Below are 27,083 nucleotides of genomic sequence, written 5' to 3'. Positions count from 1 at the left end.
CCATACAGAATCACAGAATGGTTTTGGTTCGAGAAGATCTTTAAGACCATTGAGTTCAACCATGCCCCTAGGTACAACACTTTCTCATCTTTTAAACCCCTCCAGGGACGGTGACTCAACCACCTCCCTGGGCAGCCTCTTCCAAAGCTTAACAACCCTTCCAATAAAGAAATCCCTCCCAATATCCAACCTAAATCTCCCAAATTGCTGGTCATCAGGTAAACTATAATAAATGAACCTTACAGTGTTTCCTTAGCATCCATAAAATTACAGTGATTATCAAACTTGCAGAGCTTTAGCACTGCATAAACTTAACTACACTAATTAAGAAGAACTCAGTTACTGAAGCACTAACTAGAAGCCTTTGATTGTATCACAGTTCAGAAATCTCATGTCAAGTGAAACGTGTTTCTTGGATAAGTGAAAAATGATACTTTACTTTTAAACCAGATGCTTTCCCTACCACCCCCCCTTTAAAGATTTTTCTTACGCTGACACAAGCATTTATAATACTGCTGAAATATCAGAGAATTTTTTTAAAAAATTTTATTTGTTGTTTAGATTTAAATGCATTAAGTTGCACACGTTTAAATGGTTAACTCTGCTGCACAGGACCTGTAATAATTGGTTTGCCCTAAACTTCGTTTTTTAGAACATATTTGCATAAGTGCCATATACAGTCCTATCATCATATTGCTTTATAAACTGAACAGAAAGTAAACAAGGACACAAGTTTAGAGATCCGCAAATAGCTGATGACCCACAGCAGAAAAATAACAAGGAGAAAACCAAAAGCCCTGTCAGAAATGCAAACCAATTCACAACCGTGAACAAATGATAGACCTCAACTGCAGGTAAACTGTTCTGGCTTTGAACCTCATCTAACACTTTTCTAAGTTTATTTATAATAATTTTTTTGGCTACTAGCAGAATGAATAATGCTCCGATCTACTTTCCTTTAAGGAACCCCTGATCCAAAAGGAAAGAAACTCTATGTAACTTGGTCAATTAAGTAATTACCTTTTTTTCCCCCCCTCCCTCCTTCTCCAGACTAATGAGTTCAAGAATAAATTAGTCCCAAGCTGACCTTCTCCTACTGCACAAGGCTGGTCAGCCCACTCGAACTCTCCTATGCAGTTCTGAGCTTCGCACGTACAAATTCTGTGAAAACAGCAACTGGACAGGAAAGAGCTGCCTGCATGCCAAAACATGTCTGAAACTCATTCCTGTGCACAACTGAGTGCAAGCTGCTGGTTACAGCCTGAAGACCAGGCAGCTGAAGGACAAACTGTATCACTGTTTTATGTAGCAGTTCATACATAACAGAGGAAATACACTATGGTACATAAATGTCAATTCTGGTGTGAGCTTTCAACCACACAGGCTCTATACTTAAGTTTTTACAATTAGGGTTCTTCCTTTATATAAATAATGGCAAGGTTTTCCAATTAATTTGGCAAGCCATAGCCATAATCTACTAATCCCACTGTTGTATTTGCCTTATCTACAGAATTAACACTTCTAAATCATGACGCCAAATGATTCATGATTTCATTATACAATGCTGACTTACTCTGAAATGTGTGAGTAAGCAAACATTATTAAACAATGAATTCTCTTCAACATTCTCAACCTATGAGGAGAGTTTCAAAAGCTGGCAAGTCTGGCATCCTGTGGCCCTGCACCACCATTTTAACATCTGATGTTTGCTGTACATAGACAGAAGGCTACCACAAAGAAACAAGAGCCGACCTTTTGGTCCCAGTGTGAGCGAAAGAGCTGTAAAAAAATCAAATTAATAGGTTTACACAACGCAACATCATCAAATGAAACAAATGAGTACTTCAAATTCAATTTAATTAAATTATCTAAGTAGTTCATCTGAACAGCATTTTATTCATGTCCCCACCTGACATGTTCACAGCTATTTTAAATACAAACAAGCTTAGAGAAAACACATGGTAGTTATTGTTTGCTTTGACGTTGTTAAGCAACTGGAAGTTTATCAGGTTTCTACAGCCAATTAATTGTCCATCCTAACTTAGCAGAAAGCCAGATCAATGGGTCAAATCCTCAAATAGCTTTAAGCTCTGCACATAAGGCTTCTGCTTGGTACAACCTGAGAGCTCTGATCACTCTTGCGCAGAAAAGGAAACCAAAGAAATTCCACACTTATATTAAGACTTCCCTCTGCATTTGTACTCCAGCTTTTTCAGTTGAAAAGAAACCTAATCCACCAGGACAGTCTAAGCTTTTCTGATGTAGGAATCCATAGACAGATCCAAACGGCAATAGCAACAGCCTCTCTGAATTCACTATGTCATGCTGTACAACGAGCACACATCGAAGAAACTGCACCCAGTACCACCATAGCTGAGACCGCTTTCTGTCAGCATGTGCAGGAGTGCCAGTAGCAACTGACAGCTTTATGAGCTTTACTTTTACTCTTTCAGCCTACAGAGGGAGAACAGCCATCACTATATAGAACTCATTAGTACAGCTTAGGAAAGCAAAGCAGGAACTAAGGCTTCTTCGTTTTAACAGGAAGACATCGTACCAACTTATCAGAAAAATCTGCACCAGTCCAGAGCACATCATCACATTTTCTCATTATTCGCATAGAAGATTACACTGAATTAGAGCAGTACTTTAAAAAAACAGATTAAGATGACAGTTTTTTTAATTAGGTATCCTCCTAAGGAAGACAACAAAGCTCCACAAAATTAACCAAATTGAGCTTCTGCACCTAACAGGATAAAACAGCTTGCAAAGTTATAGAAGAAACATAGTCTTATCCTGGATACTTCTGATTCCTCCAGATCCTACCTAGCTTTTCAGGTATATGAATGTCCTCCGTCCCCTGCTAACTTCCAAGCTATATTTCTGAACCACTATGGTGATACAGCTATACCTCTGTCACTTTGCCAAGTTACCCAAAGTCACGAAACATCCTGAAAGGGCTATAGAATTCTGTATACAGAGGGATACTGAAGCCATAAAGTAGGTGTACATGTAAGAGAGTGATGTCCTTGCTCTATGGTTAAAATGGTATAAAATTAATAAAAGTTGTTTCCCACTCTGAAGTATTTGTTCAGAGTGTAACAATGTGAGATAATACCAATCATATCTCACAAGTTCAGTTTTTCACTTCTAAATTACTTCAATAAACACATGAAATCTTAACATCTTTACTTTTCCCAGATGCACATCTTCCATTCTCCTTATGACCACTTTAGTTTTCTTTGCTATTAAATTACTTCAAAAAGTTTAATATCCAATTTCCCTGAGCAAAGAATTCCAGGCCACAGTCTGATAGTTGGCCTAATAGGCTGGACGCTGTACAGGCAGCACTTCTATGTAAAGATCCAGTTTTAACTGCCTGCTCATATCTCACTTTAACGTATCAGCAGTTAGGGGTCATGTGTCAATATTTCTACTTATAGATCAAATTAGACAGTTCAAAAGGTTGAATGGGATGCACAGAAGGCATTCTCTACTGAACAAAATTGCCTCTTCATCAATATCAATGAGATTTTACTCCATCTCTTTTCTAATGGTTCTAAAGATTTAAAACAAAAATCTGAATTTTAACAGATGAAAATAAAATGTGTATTCTGATCGCAATTAAACATTGCACATCCATGCATTTTACAACTTTCCATCTGCTATCTAATTGTGTGTCAACTAGGGCTTCAAGCACATCAGAGTGCTCTCAAAAGGATCTTCACAAAACGGCTACATTTGGGTTTCAATGCACTGTGCCGGTCTGACTTTGGTGTTGGCAGTCCCAGATCTCCGACAATTCCCTAGTACAAATGACTCAATGAAAACAACTCAAGTATCCAAGGGACTGAGATCTCACCCAGGATTCAGATCAGGTTGAAACATGGAAGACTTCAATGCTCAAAAACCACTTCACGAGCTGCCAAGAAAAAGTTTCTTAAAGAGCAAGTTAACCTTTGATCAGAAAAGCTTGTCTAACTCACATTTACTTAGTGTTAAAATTCTTTGACTCTACACATGTCACTAGAGATTAGCACATCAGTAAACAGCCAGTAGAGTGAACGCATTGAGAAGCATTTTCATTCAGTAAGGCTAGAAGACTGGTTATGGTGGCTTTGTTGAAAAACACTCATGATCATACTCAAGAGGAGGGGGGACACACAAGAAAACTAACCCACCTCTAAGCAATAATTATTTTTTTTTAATTATGAACTATCATGAATACACCTGGATAATTTTGCCTGCGTTTGACCAAGCTTTTGGGGAGCTGGAGGGACTTTTTATTTAACTTCTTTAACAATCATATATATCATCACACCATTAAACCTGAAGAGTTGCAAGTACTGAATGTGCAGCAGGGAAAAGTGCCTCAAAAATGTAAAGGTGTGATTTATTCAAATTATGATAAAAAGCCTCTAGTAGACAATCTTTAAAAATAGTTGACAGAGCTAAATTAATCATTCAGCTATAGTGAATACACTGGCAATTTCCAATCACTGGATATCAGAATCACACAGTTCAATACTCACCCTGAAAATGTAAAAGTATTTTCATTCCTTTCAACATAAATACTGAAAAATGTGTTACTCCTCCACTCTGCTTAGTAAGTTTGTTATAAGCTTGGCTAGTGCTTTTTTATGACCTACAAACACAACCTGTCGGGGCTGTGGGAAGTGTTCACTCAGCTCTGAGTAAAGGATAGACAAGGCAGAAATACTATTCAGCTCCTTCAGGCCAAGTAAAATTTCTTCTTTAATATCCAGAAGAATATTAATCCAAAAATACAGCAGCTTCTCCTAGAAGTTTAAAAGGAGCCTGGACAGAAAAAAAGAACGTTCCTCTTCAGAAGTATATCCAGTTCCTCCATGATGCATGAGGACTACTGTGTTTCCCATTCCCTTTCCTCCATGAGCAGTTCAGCCAGTTCAATTTGAGCAAAAGATGTCAAAGTTTCTTGAGGAAGTTTCTCAATTATCCATTTTCCTCTAGAGAAAATATTATCTTGTTGCAGTTTTGGTTTTGTTTTTCCTCACCTCCAACAAAGGGGAACCCTCCTCTTCCTGTTCCAAATCAGAGGAGCTCGCTCCATGTGTTTCGTTGTACTTCTAAACTTTTCAACTTTACAAATCTCTTCATCTCTCAACTTGTTCAGAAAAAGATTCCGCTTCACCTAATTATATAAAAACAAGCTTTCTGTCTCAGCCACATCAACATTTGTGGAGTTAACAAGGTACTCATCCAGAGACAGAGCTCCATTTACAAGTATAATACACGTGGAATTATTTTATCCCAACTCATTAGTCATCCTTTGAAATTATTCTATTACCCAGTAATATTCTCTCATTTGAAGAGAAATAACTGAGACTAAGGCTGCTTCCGTAACAGCGAAACACTTCATAAAAGTGCACTTCAAGTTTAAAAACTCACAATATTATTTACAACGTAGCATCACCGAAGCCTTTCTCAACATTACTGCCTTTAAAACAAGTTAAACAGCAATGACGCTTTCGCTTTTGAGAAAAAGACAAGCTGTATTTCCTAGTTTTGCCAGAAAGGTAAGAGCAGCCAGGATAAATGTCTTTAAAATAACCTAGTATTAATAGTTTAGCAGGTTCTTTAGGAACAGTTTATGCATAGAAATAACAGCTGAAGAACTTCCTCAGAAGATTTGCTCATCTCTGTGGTCACTAATATCGCTTACAGGCACACTTAAGTATGGAGGGAACAGTAGACTGAATATTTAATGTGAAAATGACCTTAAGCTACATGAGAGGCTTCTCAATGAAATCCACAGTGATAATTTCTACTATTCAGTTAAGTACTTTTCAAAGACTGTTTTCCTTATCTTTTAGACGTGATTTTTACTGCCGATCCAAAAAGCATCATTTGATTTCAATGCACAGGCCCCTTTTCAAAGAGTTTCTTGTGAAGTAATGGTATAGATAAACATATATTAGGTAACTATAGCAAAAAAAACCCATCCTTTTCACATTACAATCTGCCACCTAGAACAACTGTGTCTTTTTAAGTAATTCTGTGCAGCACAAGGACATTTTCTATCCCTTTGATTCCACAGTGTCACAGGCAAAGCATCATAAGGGAAGTGAAAGAGATGCTCTATTTACTCTTTTCTCCTGTTGTATTTTTACATTTACAAGCCACCTCTGTCTCATATAGAATGCAAAAATGTAGGAAGGGGGTGAAAAAATCTGGCAAGGCCATTGCTCACAAGAAACAAATAGTGCTTAGGAGTCTATATGAACATCTTGCAAAATTTGAAGATACTCAATAGTTGAATTTCCTTGGCATCCAAATGAGCTTGTAGAAGCCTATATAAGTATCCATTTTAGCTCTCTAAGAAGGGATATGTTGTTAATGCCGTACCTATAAATAACTTGAGGGAAGAGTTGTAAAGGAAAAGGCCTGTGCAGGGCAACTAAGGAGCTTATCAGACAGAGATAATTAATCCCTTTCAGGAACATGCAAAGACATTGAGAAAGGTGAACAAACATTACAAGACCTGTATTTTCATGGAGAATGTGGTACCTCTGTAGCGCAGCAGGTCTGAAAACTATGAACCACAAGAAGTATCCTATGTCAGACTCTCATTAATGAGAGTACCTCGATTTGGTAATCTCTGCTTGACATCTTCTTCGCAACAGTAATTGCGTCACTCACAAATCTCACTGCAAACCGGAACACATCATCTGAGGCAGAAGCACTGATCATTTCTCAAACAATTATTTTGCAGCAGTTAAGCTGTATATTACTCCCTGATTCTCAAGAAAAATTCTGTTGGAAATAATATTATTTAAAAACACTACAGACATTTTATGGTAATATGATAAAACAGTCACTTTAAATACAGTTTGCCAAATCTGAACAAAATCAGGACAAAAAAGTAAACCAACCTTTCAACTTTCATCACCATTACCCTTCCCCCAGTAAAAAAATACGTGGTATTTTCAACATAAATTGCTCCTTGTTTTAAACAAAGTTTTTAATATTGATCAAAGCATTTCATCCTCTTAGTCTTAAAATGTTGGATATTGCTCTAGGCTATTTTTAGCATAAAAATTATTCCATTTAAAGAATGTTTTATTATGGCATTTCAAATAAAGACCAAGTAGTGACACAGATTGACGTAGTATTATATGGACACCAGAAGTAGTTCATTTCTGAGATAAAAAGACGTTTTTATCACTTGGTTTTGAAACATCTTACAGTAAAACAGAAGCTTACATTTCCCGTCTGAGTGTTGTCAGAACTCAGAGATGCTAATGCAAACCAAGACATTCTGCACTACACCACAAATCTTGCAAACTGTTGACCAATTTGATAAAATAGCGTTGAGAAGTGAAACTTACAGGGCCTGCCATGTTTGCCACATCAGCAGCCAGGGAAAACACAACTCACTGTAACACTGCAGAAGACCCTTATCATGATTATACCTGAAGCCGCAGAAGCTGCAACAGGCAGGCAGAGCACACGCAGATCTTGCTTCTTGTTCTCTGTTAGACATTGCACAACTGTTTAAAATCTCTCAGTTGGCTTCCCAGCACTACCTGCAAAGATTTCCCCCCTCTCTGCGTCCCAGAAGGAGAGGAAAGAAAGAGACATGCGAGTTTAACAGGAAAATTGTTTACCCAAACCAGTCATCATTTCATAGCTTGCATGGACAACACACAGGAAGGGCAACCAACTTGCTGAGATCCAAGGACAGAAATCTCATTTCTCTTTCTTCCTCTCGACAGCAAACTTGTCACATGGCTTTGTAGTTAAGAGGTGTATTCCAATAAGATTTTGAGCACTACCATAAAAAAAAAAAATAGCAGAGGTGCTCAGCTCTGTCATTAATACATTGTACAATAGCTTTCCTTGCCTCTTGATTTTTATAGCAAACATGAATAACATCTATCAAGTCTTAATTATCCTGTTAATTGTTTCACGTGTTATACAAATATATAAATATAAATAATGTCACATTTTTAATTAACCAAACTACCAACAGGCACTACCTGCCAAATCTATCACATACACTAATTGCCTGTGCTACTAATACAATTTGTTTATATTGGAACTCAGCAATCACTGTACAAACCAAGATGACCAGCACCCTGGTTAGAAATGGATTTGAAATTATGATTTAGCAGAGGGTGCAAACACAAGCAGACTTCAGGTATGTTTAGTCCCATGGCTTATTCACAGGCTTCAAGATGTATCTTTTAGGTGCTACTGAACCAGCATCTAAAGCTTCCTAAATAAAACAACTGTATTTTTAGCATGTAATATCAAATTTCACCAATACTAAAAGCACTATCACCAGAGCCTCTGGTAAAATGATAGCTTATACCTTTTTCTTGAACTAAGCCTTCTATCCAAGCTACTACTGAGCATCCCACATAATATAGAAGTCTTCTGTATTACTAGTATTCTAGAGGTGGGAAGATATTAGCTCTGGTTCTTCACTTCCAAATTAAAATTCCTCACTGGGAAGCTCTATCCAAATCATTAATCAAATAGCCTGGTAGCAAATACTTTAAAAATCTAAAGCCTGGTGCAGTTCACAAAGTAGAACATGTGGTCTAAGAATGACTGGCTGGACATGGACCACATTTTTGAGGAAAAGTGTCACTTGGGACAATTACTTTTAATTCTCTTACTAGAGAAAAAAAAAAAAAAAAGATGTCTCGCTTCAAATCTACCAACATGACCTCAACAATAAAAAATCCCCAAACCTGAAATAGCATTCCTCCACCTAACAGAGCAGCATGATTTGCACATGAAAATTCAGACATCTGAGATCTATTCGGAAACTCTCCCTGGTAAAAGGAAAGGCTACACTGGCAAAAACTTTGAAATGTCACTTGACTTTTACATAAATAAATATTTGCATTTAAGTGTAAACAATATGCAAGTGAAACTCTCACTGCACCTACGGATTGGAAGCGCAGCATGGAGTTTCAGGTGCTCTTTTAAATCTGTCAGGTAGGTTAGGTATTAATTAAATGGTTATTTGATACTCGTAAAACTTGTTTTCACAGTCCCCGTTAGACAAACGCGATTCCCCATATTCACTAAAGAAGTAACAGCAAGCACTGGGCGTAAGAGAGAATGAAAAGCGAGTTTTGAATGGACTATCTGAAAACTCTTGCCATAGTCCATTTACTGGAATCATCGAATACGCTCTGCTAATCTGAACAGTTAAAGTTATCTTTATTTGGCTCAATGCTGCCTGGACGAGTGGCAGCACTGCTATCATAAATAAAACGTTTGTAACATACTCCGCAATTTTCCTATCAGCTCCAGTGTTAATGGGCATGATAAAACATTGACACACTGCTTCCAGCGGTCACTTGCTGCGTAACATCATTCCCAATATGAAAAATGTACGAGCAATTGTTAATGTTCCATCCTTTAGAACAGAACAGCAATGGCAGTTCTACAGATCTGTCAGCAGCACCATACTGATTTCAGCCACACATGTCCGGACCAATATAAACTCTCCCTGCATTCAGCCATAGCTGATGAAGGGACCACACTCAGAAGCCTATGCTTGGTTTGACACAAGACACAGTGTTAAAAAAAAACCAACAGCATTTCTGACAATTTCAATCATTTGCTCATTTTTTAAAATACAATTCTGAAACCAGCCCTCCATACTGTGAATTATTTATAGTCTTCCCAAGGGCCATTCTCTGGTTCTCAATTTAGATCCTGATGTTCAAGGGGAATTATTGAAGAAGAACACAACAGTGAAAAATATAATATGATATTTCCCAAAAGAAGAATCAGAAATCAAAAGTTAAGGGAAACACTTGGTTTTTTTATTGTAATTCCTTTGGCAGAGGGTACAAGACAGCCATCTGCCATTTTAATAGCATTGCCTCCCCATCTGTCCTTGGAACTGCGCAATTGTACAAACCCAACAGTTTCACAAGTTATTCTTTAATGTTAATACTGCTGAGACAACGAATGAGAAAAATGCAGTTCAGAGGAGGAATTGCGTATCATTACAACTACGTCAAACAGCCTATCGCAAGAGCACGACATAAACACTAAGAGTTCGCCATGGTGACGAATGCAGCAAAAAGCTGTCATCAGGAAATAACTACCCTGCCCTGCCTTCTGGCTCCCACAGACCCGGGGGATTATGCCGAGGCTTACAGCGCAGAGATCACATAAAGGGGAGTTGACCAAGGATTGTTCTGAGATCCCCACCTTGTTGTGCTACCAACGCTTTACAGTTTTTCTCACAGGTTATCATTAGGATATTAATGGCAGTCCTTACAAAGGTGCTGCATGCTTCAGCTGTTTAATTACCCTCTCTGCAGTAGGGAAAGATGTAAGATAATTCAGAAACTGTTCTTTTCTTGATTTTTTTTTTTTTTTAATGTTCAATCCATTGTCACCAAACTGCTATAACAATTGTTGTTTGCCATTTGCCGAAATACTAACAGTTTCCACTTTAGACCACCTCATTGGTGGGGCGGGTTGTTTTTCCACTTTTGTTGACAATAAGAAAAATCAGTGACACTCGGGTATTGAAAACACACATTCAACAAATAGAGGATTTCTTTAATTCACTTTAGTTCAACCTCCAAACACTCTCAAAGGACTGTAAATTCTTCAATAAGTTATTTGGTTTTATGTCCCCCCAAAAATGAGAAAAAAATATAATGTTTTAATCAAATGCTCTAAGTAGCCAATAAAAATTTAATGGATTATTTAGGCCTCTGCATGGTTAACTATGATTCTGATTTTTCCCACCATCTTAAAAAATCGCTTTTCCCTTTTTATAGTCAACCTTTGCAAACTTCCATGTCAATTAAAGGAAGAACATTACAAGTACTCAAACCAACTCTGAGAGCTCGATGACAGGTTTGACAACAACACTCACTCCCGCGCAGCCTTTCATCTTCATACTAGGCAAGAAAGCTCAGTCATTAAGGAAAACTCCAAGCATATTTGCAATGCTTGTCACTCCACAATCCACCACAGAACAGGAATTTATTTAACGAGAATCAGGCTGAAGTAGTGGCAGACCATTTTATTCAGCTGTTTCATAGAAAGTCTCATGAAAACGTTAAGAATCTTCCCACTAATAAGGTCAAGGTATCACTTCCTTGACTAATAAGGTCAAGGTATGACTATAAACACACAGAAGTTAACTACACTGCAAAGTCTCATTCTGCTTAGTATTTTGATGTGAGCTCATTCAAGATAAACCTTCAAGAGCTTACTACTGAATACTCTATTAGCAGCAGACCTTCTTAGTTCATGCACTATTATTTAGCATTTATGCCACAATGACAGCATAATGGGATGCCAGGATAATACTCTCACTTCTTGAAAAGGCAAAACTACCAACTAAAAAGAAGCTAAATGAAGATCATACTTCCCAGATAAGTTAACCAGCCTTTTTTTCCCCCTTCAGGTTTTCAATCCTTTAAAATAACCACGAAGTTTTCTCTCTTGGTCACTACTACCATACCAATGCTTTCTTTCCACTGGAACCTCTTTGCCTCTATCTCGTAGGTAGTTCACACTCATCTAATGTTAACAGAAGAGCCCCTGGTACACTAAGAGATCCCAGCTCACACCCGACATTATTTTTGCATGATCACAGATAGGTTTAAAGTGAAATTCAGAAAGCTAAACTAAAATTAAAGCAGCATGGATTTTGGGTAGAATCAGGGAAATGTTGCCATGAAAGAAAAGCAACCTTCAGAAAACACAACTGCATGTTAAATAATTCCCTGTCTAGCACTAGGTTTTGATTAATCATTATTAGATTCAAGTAACAAACCCAACATCAAGGGACACACTCCTACTTGAGAAAGTCAAATCAATCAAGCTGAACATTTACAAGAGCATGGAAGCTCAATATTCCATTCATTTAAATACATACCTCCTATATTTATAAAAAAAGTCTGTGCTGAACAGCACATGGCTCCATGTGAAGCTCTCTGGTTTACTACTAATAAATAAGTCTTGTTTGAAAACCTGTCATATCATTTTTAATACAAATTACTATTTTCAGTATAGGAAAGTAAAGTAAATGCAAGATACAAACCCTGGTACAGATCTCATGAATGCTCACACCTCATAGCAAAATTCAGCGTGTTAGTTGTCACATTTACCTGTGTCACTGAATACACAGCCACAAATGACTTACATAAAATCATCTCATTTTTAAAATCAGATTGTAGAGTCCGGATATAATTACAATGAACTGTTCTGTTCCAAAATCACACGTCCACCGAATGTGATATTTTAAACTGGCCTACTTAGCCCTTATTTCCAAAAGCTCTAGGTGTAATTCACTTTGGAATTGGAGCCAGCATCGAGTGCCAAGTTCCTATAGGAAGCTCAAGGCGAGTGAGGTGCCACTCACCATGGTCTTTGCCAGTCTGTCTCACAGGGAAAGCTCTAACAGGCAGTGCCATAGTGCACCAGGATGCTCACTGAGACAAGTGGCATCCAAGTACTCTTATATAACCCCTCAGACCAACATATTCAGTGGTAACTGCCTGAATTCCCCACAAAATGCTATAAATACAAACAAGCCAAGAGAAAGACACACAGCGTAATTCAGGTAACTGGAAGTTCATAACGTTTGCCTTGTTCAGGAAGCTTTGCTGTCCACTGCATGAAATGCCAGCTGTCTATAAAGCAGAGCGTGAGAAACATTAATGGAAGGGATCACTAAGGAAAAAAAGAGGCCATGAAACGCACTTGGAAAAAACTTTCAAAATCCATATTGAGCTAGTTAGCCATTTTTACACACTATATACCATGACTGAACCAGTCCACAACAATTAGCAACATTCTGAAAGTGTTTCAGTTCATTTAGTGTGTGAATCAATACAAATTTTCTTTAAACAATGACCTAAGCTGCTGTAAGTACATTTGCAGAATTGTCATTTTCTTTAGCCATTTTGTTGAACACATGAGCATCTGTGGTTGCAGAAACAAAAGTCAACACTCAACAGTCAGTGTTCCTAATTTAGCTTCACTTCATGGAGCTTTTTTCACAGCAGTTTCCACTCAGCCTTGCACAGAGGTGAGAGCAATGGCAGGGCTGCAGAACGCTGCTATGTCAGGAACAGAACACCATGCCTGTGATGGAAAGAACTGGGTTTTGAGTTAGGTCTCTAATATGCACAATCTTGAGAAACTGTATCCAACAAAAAGAGAAGAGCAAAGCACCTACATACATCTATGCAAATCAGTTACTGCTTGGCTACGGTACGTCCTCTAAAGCACTAGTTCAGGGAATTTTCCCAGGCAGGGATCAATGCTTCCTGCAAGGCTCCGTTGCTTAAGATGTAGAAACAAAGACAATGGGGCATCTGGAGACTCACAAAAATGGAGTTTACCAAATGAGCTTTGAAACTCGCAGAAAACTGGTAAAAGAGGTGACAGAAAATGCAGTAGTCTCAGTCTCAGAATCAGTGAAATAAATATGCAGATAAACACTGAATTTTAAAGAAGAATGACCATAATAACACCAAGTCTATTATACAGGAGGAAGCTAATGGAAGATGGCTATTGAAAAAAAAAAATGGAAACAAGACCGCCCTCAATAAACACACTGATGAAAGATGAAGAAATCTCTGAAGGACAAGCACAGAAAACAAACACAGTCCATGAATAAATCTGGGCTGTACAACAGAAAAAACACTGAAGTAAAAGAGCACCATACTAAATTCTCTCTTCAACAGAGCAAAAGAACTAAGACTCTCCCCTTAATTTTAAGATAGACCTTGATTACTGAATGGGAGTGTTTGTTCTATTGAGGGACTCAACTTCACCCTGGATACACATTGATTTTATTCCCATTTTTCACCTGAGGCCAAACACAGGTGACAAGATGCTCAAATATTCTCTTATCCTGTATAAGTCTGTCAGCAGATAAATGCTATTTGAAAGTGGAAGCTATCACTTCTAGCTGGATTGAATCTGTTAGGTGAAACAGGGAAACCATAAACAGACCACTAAACAATAACAAAGAAATCAAACTCTAACTTTCATTTCTATGTTGAGCATTGGTAAATGACCAATCCCTACTATTCAAAACTATCTAAGCAAGAAGATAGCTGGGGACAGAGGGGAATCAGTCCTGTTTAAAGGGGATGGGGGGGAAACCACTTCTATTTTCAGGACAAAATAAATGTTTTTTTCAAATATTTTGTACTTTAAGGAGTATGGACTTCACTGAGATGTAACAGCTTTGTGGGTTATATGGCTACAAGAATGTCCTAAGGCCAAAATGAGATCAATTTGAAAAACGTGGACAGACTACTAAAACTCATGATTTTTAGGTTTACAAAAATCTCTGCCTGTCACAGATTTGAAATACACACAATTTAGGAGTCCTTGCCCCCTTACCTCAGGTCTCCTAAAACCATCTCTGAGACAGGCTGAGCTTACCACCATTAGCATGCAAGGCTGCATCATCAATTCGGTCCCCAAAATATCTGTGATATTAACACACATTTCCTAAGAGGAGGATGGACCACACATAAGCAACTTCTGCTCTGTGAGAATTAATCTCTTTAGTAAACATGTTTTGATTAACATGGCATTGAAAGTAATTTATTACTTAATTTAGACAAACTGTGTTAACCGCAAATAAACAAAAATTCAAAGACACCAATTCTTGCCCTCATTACAAGTAAAATTACTTTAGTTAATAGGTCTTTTAGCATGAAATATTTTTCTACAGCAAACTGGCTGGATACATACAAGCTCTGCCAGGCTCTGCTGGATCTTTTTCTGCATCTAACATTGATGTACAGACACAGAGCATTTAGAGCAGTGGCCTTTTTTCCTTCCTTCCCCCCAAAAATGCAACAGCTGAAATGACCATGAAGTGCTATAGGTATAAAAGAAATTCCACTGGGCTTTGGAAGCTCTTCCATCCAGCACAAGTACACATCACCTTATAAATCTTACACTCCTCCAGTATTAAGACTACGGAAAGGGTCTGACTGAAAGAATGAGCAAGAAGAATGTTTTTAACATGCTAAAATATACTAAGTATAAATAATATGGCGCAAGAGCACCATGGAAAGAGGCAGAAATTTGACAGAAAATGCACGCCCCACCACCACCACCACCTTGGAGCAGTGATATTAAAAAGGCCTGGAAAAGGGGCATTTTTTAGGCCATGATCAGCCGGGCTTTTAGTCCCATGAGTATCTATCAATGCAATCCTGCCAGTGTTGCATAAAGAAAGCAAATACTAAGTAATCTACCTTACACCTGAATCTCATATTTAATTCTAAAAACAGCACGTGCAGTCCAAAAAGCACCAAGGTGAGCTTTATATTTTCATAGATATTATTTTGTTTCATAAATAAAATATGTAGTCTTCAAAGGTTGCTTTCTGTGCTAAAATTGACTTGCATCTTGGAAACAACATTTGCAACACCTTTCTATAAAAAATGCGGAAAACAAGCATGTTTTAATAACCAAAGACCAGCAGCACCTGGAGCTGCCCCACAGGAAACCAAAGGTTATCTGCCCTACAGTACAAAAATGCTTCCTGCTAGGCAGTACCAAAGCAACAGAACTCTGTCCACATTGCATGATGTTTTAACTGTATGTAAAATACATCTTGACTTACCGAAGGATACGAATAACATCAGCCAAATGAATAAGTTTTCAAGAGAAACCTCCAAATTAGTTGACTATTTATTCTAATGAGCAACAGCCTATTAAAATCATTCCTACAGAAAGCATCCCAAGCCAAAATCACACCTAAGAACTAGCTTGAAATCTGCTATACAGTACAAATAGCTTCAAGATCTCCCTTGACTGATTAAATCACAAACCTATCTCTTCAAGAGGTTAATATTTAAATAAAGCTTAGGCTTGGCAAATCCCATCAGATTGTCAAATATGGATATTATGTAGGAACCCCATCTGTTCATGCAGCAACATGAATATGCAACGTGACTGTTGCTGCAACACTTGCATTCACATTGCGGAAAATTTACAAGTAAGCAGTTCCTGACTATAATTAAATCAGGAACAAAGTTCTGAAAGTACATGCAATAGAGTGCCTGCCACCAACACAAGCTCAGACACTAAGTTTATGTTTCTCCTCCTCTCACAGGCTGAGATGATGAAACTTTAGAGCAGAGATGTGTTATTGTTTCCACTTACATACAGGTTTGTTACTCTTCCTTGTGGGGCAAGGTGCACTGCTGGTTGTAGCACAAGGAAAGGAGAGTGTGTGGAAGACTGCTTTCTAAAACATGACTCAGTGAACTGCCCATACCTGGCATTTGATTTGTACAGCGTTAAGAAGAGCTGCTAGCTGGAGGCCACAGGGTTTTTTGGAAGAGCTCTCTACTTTCCTGCAGACTAAACACATATATAACTACTGTGAACTCTCAGAGTTTGATGTATTCTGCAATCTACTTTACATCTGTCAAAATTCACCCACGTGCTCACTCAATCTAGCAAAGTGTCAGTTCACAACATCTTTTTTTTTTTCTGCTTATAGATCAGATTCTGCAGGTTTTAATTCTACACATAATAACCTGTGACTAAAGATGGGGTTGGGTAAAGTTCTACATCCAGTGTAAAGTAACCACAGCCGTGCTTTCTGCACTGCCAGCTGGATATTGGCACTGTAAAAAACAGATGCACACTAAAAAGAATCAACTCCCAGTACAGCACATTTAGGAGAGGTTGTGAGAAACTGTCTGACTGACAACCCAACTGACTGGTCTGGCTGTAACTGAGCAAGAGAAACCTCAGGACCAGTCGTGAACTTTTTCAACAAGCATGATCTACACTGAAGGTGAAAGTGATTGCCAATACATAAATTAATTCTGTTTTCATGGATGCCAGACAGTTACCTTCGAAAGCATCAACAGGATATTAGCTTTTCTTTGTAGCACTGTATAAAATCTTGGTTTGGGGCAGGAGTAAGAAAAATGTCTCCCATCACGAGATGAAGTGTTCGACCCCGACCAGCAAACCTCCACAGCATCACTTTCATTACTAAATAAAATCTATTTTGTTCCTTTTGAGTGGTTTGGGGGTTTGTTATTTAAATTAGGCCTGCACGCTTTACTATCCAAGTTTCCTGTGAAATACTTCCTACTAAGGACAGGTCAGGAATTCATACAATAGAAGGTACCTCAAATCACCAGGTAGGCAAATTCAGTTGTATCAGGTACAACCAACTTGAACTGACAGTTGTATAGACTTAATCTGCAACAGCTTGCTCACTATACTAGCTATAATTTCTAGACTTAAAAACCTAATTACAAAATGTAAATATATGCTGTAGCAAAACTTGCGCTTCTCAATTTCCACTAAAGAGGCCCTTGATTAGAACAAAAACTAAATCAGGGATAAGACATATTCGCCAATTTGCTTAAGTTCCCCCTCCCTAGTTTTTCAGTCCCTCATCTATAGCCACTGCTTCTATCCAGTGGCGTATATGGAAGCAAGAGATTCAAGAGAAACTGAAGTCAACTCTCAGTTCAGCAGAATACATCCAGCGGCTTCCAATCAGATACATCAGAAATTAGTAGGGCTGCCAAGCTTTAAAATGGGTTTTCTAATTCAAACAACTGAAATTCAATGTATTTCAGAACAAGCTTACAATAATTCAGAGAACTACACTGGATAACACCACAACTGTCCCCTTGGAAGGAAATACAAAAAACATGTCACACAAATTGTCCACTCTGATACCGTGCACATTTCTCATAATACTGGGATTAAACAGAGATGGAGTTGCACAAACATGCACACACAGATATACACAGAGCTCAGCACACACAAGGAATAAACAAACAGATTGGATTTCTGCGTCCCTCCAAAATGTAGCAGATGTTCCTTTGGATTCAAGGCATAATTATTTTTAATAAGGAATTTTAAAAAAGAAGCTACTGTCTTTAAGCTAGGTTTTGCTCTCTATTACTCTTTTTCAGTGAACAGAGGAAGCAACATTTTTCACATGATCTTTTAAAAATCCCCACGATGCCCTTACAAAGTATTTCACAAACGTGCAATAAATGCACAGGGACGAGGAAGCTGGATCCTGACATATGAAACACCCTGGCCTACATTTCTTAGGAGGTCATCTGAAGGACGGATACATGAAAAGAGCTACTTGGGCAGTATTTACATTTGTAAAGCAAAATATTTAGCTAACTTTTACTTCAATCTTTCAGATCAGGCACTTCCTAATTCAATGGAAAAAGAATAATACATCTTACGTAATGTAAGATATAATAACACATAATATCTTCCAAGCAATAGCCAAAATGGTCACCATCCAAAACAAAACCAAAAAAAAACAACACAACCAAAAAGCCTAAGCCAGGCCTTGGAATCATAAAAGTGTAAATAAAAGCAGTAGAGATGACTTCATGTACCACTAATCATAACCCAAGAAAGTGAATAAATAATTTTTAGTATTCAGACAAATATACACCTACATACTGCAGGAGTTTCACATTATAATACCATTTTTCGTCTTAAAACCTATCTAAAATAAGAGAGATTTTGAAACAACGTGCAGAACAAGCCCTTAGAATTCAGTCTCAGTTCTTCCAGGAACAACTATATTTTCTAACTCGCTGCCAAGAAGGACAGATGCAAGCCACTTCAATACTTCAGCTGACCTGTGGCTTCAGATTGCAACAGACACAAATCAATGTTTTCTATGCACAGTATTATGTGCAAACAGACAGTGAAGACCAATGTGCAACAAAGATTAAGTGTTTATCATTGCACATATTTTCTTGTTTTCATATTTGACCAAAAGCTTCAATGTGGCAGTAGGATTTGGACCTATGTAGCAGAACATTTCCAGGGAACACAATTCTGCCAGACCAGGAAGAAAAGAAGACATCCATATTCCACTATGAGAGCACAGATGTGGAAGTTGAGTAAGGGCATTCAGTTCATATTTTCCCCTCTGTCTAGATATTCATTCTCTCCCAACAGAAACAATCCTGAAAGCGGAGCAGTTCAGATGTGAAGTTTAGTCTTTCATTTGCAGTACATGAACACACAGAGGAGAAGTACATGTCGGTGCCAGAATTCGCAACTTCTGACAGACAATGGCAGGAAAGCGGTAGCCAAATCAGTCCCCAAGAACCCCCCTACTGCTAAGCTTTCAGTGGAAGAGATCTGAAAGCAAAAAGAGGGGCCAGGACAAAGTCATGGTGAAACACAGTGAGAGAAAAGTATAAGCTCCCAAGCGGGACTGATCCATTCAACTGATTTATAATTTTAGGCCTGCTCAATAATCTTGAAATTTGGACAAAACCACAATTCTTATGTACTCCTCCCCCCTGCACTAGGCTTGGTCAAACTCAGACAACAGCTGATGCAAGCACTTTTTTATTTTCCATGCCTCCCCCTACTTAATTTCCATACTGGATTTTGGTCGTGTGTCCTTTGCAATCAATGGCTACTCTTCCACAAACTTCAACTTCCAGGATAACTTCCAAGCACTAGCTTCTCAGAGTATCACTTCAATCTACGAAGCTACACCTCAAGGACATTTCTCTGGAGTGTGCGAGGAGAACAGCAGCAGAGTACACTAGAACTCCTTATCTTCCGTATGGGAATATGTTAAAACACGTGCTACTATTTTAACTTTTTCTAGTACACACCTCCCAGTAAGAACACCAGCAACAAGCTTTAATGATTGTAAGAGCACCAATCTTTGAATTCTGATGCAATTTGTTTAAGGTCCATCAGTGTATGAGCTATAAAGAGAATCTCCCTTTGTAAGGGCAACAACAGTCACAACTGAGAGAAAATAAATCCTTTGCAAAGAAAAATACAAGTGGCATTACCAAAATAACGCAATATTCGCTACGGATAATTTAACTATGAATTGCCAGGAAACTGTTAGAATAAATTACTACTAAGCAGCGCTCATCACAATGAGTTTCAATGTCCTCATTATCTCTGGTATTGAAAGCTCTTCAGATTTTCACTAAACCCAAAACATAACAAAAGCTTCAAACCTTCAAAAACCTTAGGAACACCTAACCAAAAATCTGATTTCTGGGTTTTTTTTAATTAACACTCTTATGAGTGCTCCCTCGTGAATGAACTGAACAGACTCAATTTTAGTACTCACAGAACCAGTAACCTCCTAAATGATGGTAATTCGCAGTTGATACAAATACTAACAGATAAATACACAAACGCATCCACATAAAATCACAGCACCTCTGTCAAACTGAACAGAACAAACACCATGACTAAGCTGAAGGCCAGAAATAGCACCAACATGAAAAAAAGGACAACCACACGCTAGCAGGTAAGCCCTCACTTCACACCATGGAAAAACATTTTCTTTAAAAACATTCTTAACACAGGAAGAAGGCAACTGTACTGCTTCTAGGGAGGAAATTAACCTAAGAAATGGACTAAAGTAAAATATTGAAGAAAAAAGCTAAAATCCTAAGCTTAGTTCTTGTCCTCACAAAGACAAAACCTGCTTCAGTGGCAAATAAATGCCCTTAAGGATAGTAATCTATGTGTGGGAATAATTTAATGTGTATGTAAGAACAGAAGAAAAAAACGTGTTATAATAAACTTGCACAGGTAAATGTGCGCTTCAGAGATTAAAATCTTTAGCTAAATTAGGAAGAATTATCTTGTCCTCCTGTGGAGTTCAGGAAGCCTTATTAGAGCCTGCCTTCCGGTAAAACATCTGGCACTGACTGTGTCAGCCTACCTGAGCAAATGAAACATTGGTCTAGTGACACAACCAAAATGTTTATCTCCATGTCGTGAAAAACTATGCTGAAAAATGCTACTCTATATGCTTCACATTTCATTCATCTCCCTAATGCATTCTAAACCACTTTAGGGATCATGAGGTGTTCTCTACTTGGACAGCTTTAGACACTGAAACACTCCTCCCAGAGCCAGATTACTCAACAGTCACTGAAATACCGTCTAGGACAGGAGGGGTTTCCAGCCTCCTCACCCATGAAAGCTGTCACAGGGAAGAACAACTGCTGCAGTCACCCCTGGCTGTGCCTTATACCTGCAGCCACTAGCTCATAAGAAACACTCTCCTCTTTAAAGCACAGGAAGATGCTGAAAAAGATTTGGGAAATTTCCTGCTAAAAAGGAAGATAAATAATCAGTGAAGCCCTCGAGGCTCAAAGCTCAGAATCTCACCGAAGCTAATGGAACAACTGGTCCCTGAAAGCTCACAAGAGCTTTTTCAAAAAGCAGTGATAACCTCCAGCCGACTCTCGCATTACTTAATAGCATCTATGCCCATAAACAAAGCGGTTTGTGTTCCTGCCGCAGCAGTCCAAGGGCCGGGAGAGGTGTGTCTAGGCAGCATTTACAAAAGCACTCTAGAAAAGGAAACAGACTGTAACATCCTCCTCCTCCCAGAGATGCCATCAAAGCCATGGCGCTTTTGGCCACTCCAGAGAAAATGTCAATAGGAGTTACTGGCACAAATTACAACCAATGGAAATACATTAGTAACTGATCTTTCCAAGCACGATCAGAGAAGCAAACACTTGTTTAATTCTTTTTTTTACTTCAGAAAACTAGGCCCAAACCTGTTAAGAAAACAGGATCTGTTTACATTTAATCAATGTGGATCAAAGCCAGGAGACTCTCAAAAGAGGGGATAAAAGAGGTACAGATAATGACAAAAAGGAAAACATGATTTCGTAATTATTTGGCATTTGGAACAGGCAGGGAAAAGTAAAGTCACCTCACAAAAGATAGCTTTTACCTACACTGCTTTCAATACAGAGACGCCCCAAAGAGCACAATTTAGAAACAGAGTAATAAGAAAATCCAGGATGACTTCATGTGATGAACCGATACACAACCCAGACCAGCAGACATACATTCTTCACTTCGTTCGTAGTTTCCTCCGTGCTTTTTTGCTGTTGCAGTTAATTTTTTTCCCCCTTTTTAGAAATTGGGAGCATGATCAAATCATGCAAGCTTGTCTAGAACATAGCCGTTGATACAAAACTAGCTGCTGATATTCTAACAGCAATTTAATACTTCAGCTGACTGCAAATGCAAAGTCAAAGCTCAGAATTTCTAGGTGCAGCTTAAGAATACTTTAAGAACACATTATTCTAATAAGCAAAAGTTGTTTTGCTTTGTTGAAATAAAGAGGTTTAAATTGCAACTATTTACTATTTCTATTACTAAAATCAGAAAACTGTGGAATTGGAATTGCCACATAAATAAGTTGTAATTTCTTCGTGGTTTTACTACATTTCAACTGCAATTTGTAAATAAAAGCACAGCAGATATAAATAACTGATCGTCAACTTAAAAGCACAAGGTTACTTCTACTATAACTGCAGGCATAGCTTCCTTTCCCCTCCACCTCAAAACCGAAGCCCATGTCTCTGCACATATGCAATTAGCCTCCAATCTCCCTGTAGCTATACAGGGAAACAGATGAGAACACACCTTTGCCAGCACAGGCCTATGACCAGATCAGTTCCTCGGTTTAGGACTACTGAAGTAAGGATTTGGATAAATCGCCAAGAACATTTCCGGCTGAGGTAAAGCAGGGATGGGGATAGAAGTCTTGTTATGACTGGGCTGAAGCCAGTTAAATAACTTTTCTTTTCCAAGCTACCTTAAGGAAGTTTTATTTAGTCTTGACTCCTCCATATCACACACATTGAAGCTGCTCTTCTTCAACCTTGCAAGTGAGAAGGCCCACATTCAACAGGGTGCTTACGGGATGCACAGAGCGCCAGGCACTGAACAAAGGACAGGCATCTCCAAACCGAGAACTCCCACCTCAGTGCACAGATGAAGCTGACCCAGAGAACAGCCCTCAGGTTGACATTACAGCTGGTATTTCCAAGTGAGATGTATAAAACACAGAAGCGTACTGCTACCTCAACACAGAGCAGCTCTGATGCGAGTAGAATGAAACTCGCAATTTAGGTTTGAAAAACAGTATCTCAGTTATAAGCCATGTCCCCGTTATCAGCTAGAAGAAAGCATCACAGTTTGAGGCTTTATAATGCTCAGTTTTGGTACCACAGGTGCTATTAAAGCAGACCTTCCTACAATTTCTCCAAGCAGCTTGCTCTTCAAAAAACATTTAGTCAATTTCCAAAAGCTGAAAACCAAAACAACCACCACAAAAATCAACAAGCAAATAAAAAGCCTCAAATATTTCTTGAAATACTGAAAACAGAACTGAAAACAGAAACACATTCCCTACACTGACTGACACAGTACCACACATGCTCTGCTAAGAAAGGACATTTCACTGTCCGGCTTTGAAGTGTAACCACTTCTTTTATGGACTCACGTGCTAAAGAGGTAGAAAAACGTCTGTGTGATTTTTGCCTCATTCCATCTCATGAGCCAAATGCTCCCAACCGTGCTTCCACTCAATAATGGACTACACCAAGGATCAGCTTGGTCCTGTATAAACAATCAAAGTAGTACAAAAACTAAAGCTTGAAATATGGGATGTTCCAAAATGATAACTTCTAAGGAAGACAAAGTTGTTATAAATTCAGCCTAGCATTTTGAGATTCATCCCACCATACACAGAACCCACAGCACATAAATCACCTGCTACAAGTTCTTGTGTTGAAAGTTACTTACATCTATGCAATCGCACAGAATGTGGCAGTTTATTTTAAGCACTAAAATTCAACAGATCACATTGTTGTGCTAACAAAAGAAAAAAGGAAGATCTGTTTTAAGCAAACTTGTGAAAATATTGTCTCTTGAGTACTACTGTTTTCTTAACCTCTCTCCCTTCAAATCCATAACTGTACAAAGGAGTTTTAAATTCAAGTACCTCTTGAAAAACAGAGGGAAACAAATCTTGCAACAAGAATTTGAAGACTAAAATTCAGTAAAACGTAACTTTTCACACAATTTTCATCAGCTGAAAATAAAAGAGTATTGACACAAAGTTGAAAGACCTTTATCAGAGAGCATCATGTCACCAGAACACGCCATAAGGCCATATGAAATATTTTATGTTTAAATGTAATGAATTAATACGGACCACTGTTTACCTGCAGAGATTCCAGAAGCGACACAGGCCATAAACAGGTTTACACTCCGACGCCGTTTACTTATTCATTTCCGTTTACCACACTGCCAATTCATGTCAAATGTAATGTTAACGGAGCATAATCCGTAATCCCTGACAACCTAGCGCAAGCACTCCGATTTGGATAAAACAAGCAGTTGAGACACATTGCCACCAAGGCTTGCTTTTGACAACAGTAACCCACAGTGCATGTCTATCTACCTCAATATATCCTAAAGACACGCCCACTGACACTGAAAATAACTAGGAAACATACAGGAAATATACACAGCATATGAAAAGCATAAATCAGCCCTTAACAGGTATTATGGTTGGGTTGTGACAGTGAAGCCGTTCAGCACTCCACAGAATTACTTCCTTCTCAAATACTTAGTTCATAAAACTATAGTTTTCTTACAAAATTTTCATGAAAAAAAAAAAACAAAGTTCAGAATGAGGTAGAAATACATGTTTTTCTCATGCATCTGTAGTCAGATAGGCCGTAAGGTTCATAAGTAAAAACAAATTCAGTAAAGCTATAATATTTAAACCAAAACCTATAATGAAAACTTATTATTTCCCAACTTTCCTCCCCAAAAATTGCCTTGCAAAATACATGTAAGCTGATATTCAAAGTTATTTAGGTACAAAACCTAATAGGCTGATATTGAAAGTTATTTAGATATAAAAGTGAATAGACTACATTATGTTATGTTAAAGTATTTTAGCATTTGTGTATCTTTTCTTGGAATGTTTTACAGAAACCTCAGTCGATCCATGAAATATTTAACATGGAAAAAAAACAAAGCACGAAGCAAAAAAAAAATGTATTAAGGAATGTATTAATGCATTTAGCTACCTTTATCTTTTTATTAATGCTTACCACAACGTAAACAATGGGGAGGGGTCACTACAAACCCTACATGAAAGCGTACCCACCCCGAGCTGAAAGCTTCTTGGTGTTGATGATTTTGGCAGCATATTCCTGTCCAGTGGTGATTTTCATACATCTCCTCACAACGGAGAATGCCCCTCTGGAAATTAAGAAGGGGAAACAGCGTCAGCCCAGCTTCATTTCAGGGTTTAGCGAGAAGCAGGGTGTTGGTAGAATCTAGGAAATAAAAGGATTTTCCCAGAGTGCCGGTCAGTGTGCGTTTTAGTAATGGAAATGGCACACTCTGCTGAGGAATGTGGATAGAAGCGGTGTGTCCGGACTGATCCCTGCTGTGGGGACAGTGTGTGGAGACACGTCCCCTGCCCAAGGCTGCCTGCCCGAGGCTGGCACACGCTGTAGGGACAGTGTGTGGGGACATATCCCCTGCCCGAGGCTGGCACACGCCGCGGGGACAGCGGACACAACCCCTGCCCGAGGCTGGCACACGCCGCGGGGACAGCGTGGGGGGACACACACCCTGCCCAAGGCTGACACATGCTGTGGGGACACTATGTGGGGACACGTGCCCTGCCCCAGGGCGTGGTGGAGCCCTTGCCCGTGTGTCAACCCCCAGCCCGGTGACACCGGCTCCGCTGCCCGCAAAGATGGCGAAGGCGGCCGAGGGGCTACCGCCCCCCCCCGCGCCCCCCCCCCCCGCTGCCCCTCACAGACCCAGACCCCCCCTCACGGACACAGACATCCCCGACCCCTCTCAACCGAGCCCCCCCTCCCCGCTCGCCATCCCCCGCTCCTCACCGACCGAGATGCCCCCCACCCTTCATCACAACCTCATTCTCCCCCCCCCCCCCCGCCTTTACCGACCCGATCACCCCCACACGCGCCCCTCGCCGGTCTCGCACCGCCCGTGCCACGCGCTGCCCTCACAACCGCCTCGGGTCTCGCGCCCCCCCACCCCCGACCGTGCCACGCGCTGCGGCCCCCCCCCCCAGTAACCGCCCGGGTCTCGCGCCTCCCGCCCGTGGCACGCGCTGCCCCCCCCCCCCAACCGCCCGGGTCTCGCGCTGCCCCCACCTAAACCGCCCAGTGTGGCGAGCCCCCCCACCCGTGCCACGCGCTGTCCCTTCCCCTCCTCCAGGAGTCTCGCGCAACCCTGTCTCGCGTCCCCCGCCCCTGCCACGCGCTGTCGTCCCCCCGGAGTCTCGCGCAACCCTGCCACGCACTGCCCCCCCCCCCTTGTCTCGCGCCCCTCGCCCCTGCCACGCGCTGTGTCCCCCCCCCGAGTCTCGCGCAACCCTGTCTCGCGCCCCGCCGCCCTGCCACGCGCTGGCCCCCCTCCTTGTCTCGCGCCCCTCGCCCCTGCCACGCGCTGTGTCCCCCCCCCCCAGCCACGCGCCCCCTTGTCTCGAGCCCCATGCCTCGCGCCCCCCCGCCCCCCGCGCCCCGTCCCTTACTTCCCGAGCTCCTCGAAGAGCTGATACTCGTCCGTGAAGCGGGTGCAGGTGGCGGTCGAGGCCATCATGGGGCCGGGCGGCCGCCGGGAAGCTCCGGCGGCCAGGGGGGCGGCGGGGACGGCGAAGGGGCTGCGAACCGAGGCTCCGCGCCGGCTTCTCCGGCTTCTTCTCCCTCTCCTTCTTCTTCTCCTCCTCCCGTGACGGCGCCGCCGCCGCCTCCCCGCCCTCCCTGCGCAGCGCTCCGGGCTTCTCCCTCCCCTCGCCCCCGCCCTTTGGGGAAACAACCGATGAATTAAATAAATAAACCGCTTCTCCCGCTCCGCCGGTGAAGGCGGCGCTGCCGCGAACGCAACGCAGAGCCGGGGCGGGGGGCTCGGGCAGCCCCCGCCTTCCGTGTGTGCCCCCCCCACCCCCGGCGCCGCGCGCCCCCTCGCGGCAGCACCAGGGACAGCGCCTCACAGCGCCGCCCCAACGCCGCGGCGCCCCCTCGCGGCGCCCCCGGCACTGCGCGCTCCCCATTGCCCCCCCAGAGCCCTGCCGCCCCCTAGCGGCACCCCGTAGTGCCCTGCCTTCCCCATTGCCCCCCAGCACCCTGCTTCCCCCTACCAGCACCCCCATTGCCCTGCCTTCCCCTACTGCCCCCCAGTGCCTTGCTGCCCCCTAC

The 27,083-nt window shown here is 40.6% G+C and overlaps 1 protein-coding gene across 23 annotated transcripts in view; it reads right to left on the bottom strand.

Moving 5' to 3' along the window:
• Positions 1-26,673, bottom strand: part of CAMK2D (calcium/calmodulin dependent protein kinase II delta) — a 137,985-nt gene extending 111,312 nt beyond the window's left edge. For 21 of the 23 annotated variants that reach the window (XM_054065918.1, XM_054065924.1, XM_054065931.1 and 18 more), the window contains exons 1-2: positions 26,420-26,630; positions 25,013-25,107 (exon numbers count right to left, since the gene is read on the bottom strand). In XM_054065918.1, coding sequence (XP_053921893.1) covers positions 25,013-25,107; positions 26,420-26,487 — 163 coding nt within the window. In that variant the 5' untranslated portion in view covers positions 26,488-26,630. Of the gene's footprint in view, positions 1-23,332; positions 23,397-25,012; positions 25,108-26,419 lie in introns of those variants that run through there. The other 2 variants (XM_054065939.1, XM_054065934.1) reach the window with 2 other exon arrangements.
• Positions 26,674-27,083: the final 410 nt, after the last annotated feature.

The sequence above is a fragment of the Cuculus canorus genome, chromosome 4 (assembly GCF_017976375.1).
Source record: "Cuculus canorus isolate bCucCan1 chromosome 4, bCucCan1.pri, whole genome shotgun sequence".
Classification (NCBI taxonomy): domain Eukaryota; kingdom Metazoa; phylum Chordata; class Aves; order Cuculiformes; family Cuculidae; genus Cuculus; species Cuculus canorus.
The sequence above is the reverse complement of the archived record's forward strand: the minus strand, read 5'-3'. Positions and strand labels throughout refer to the sequence as shown.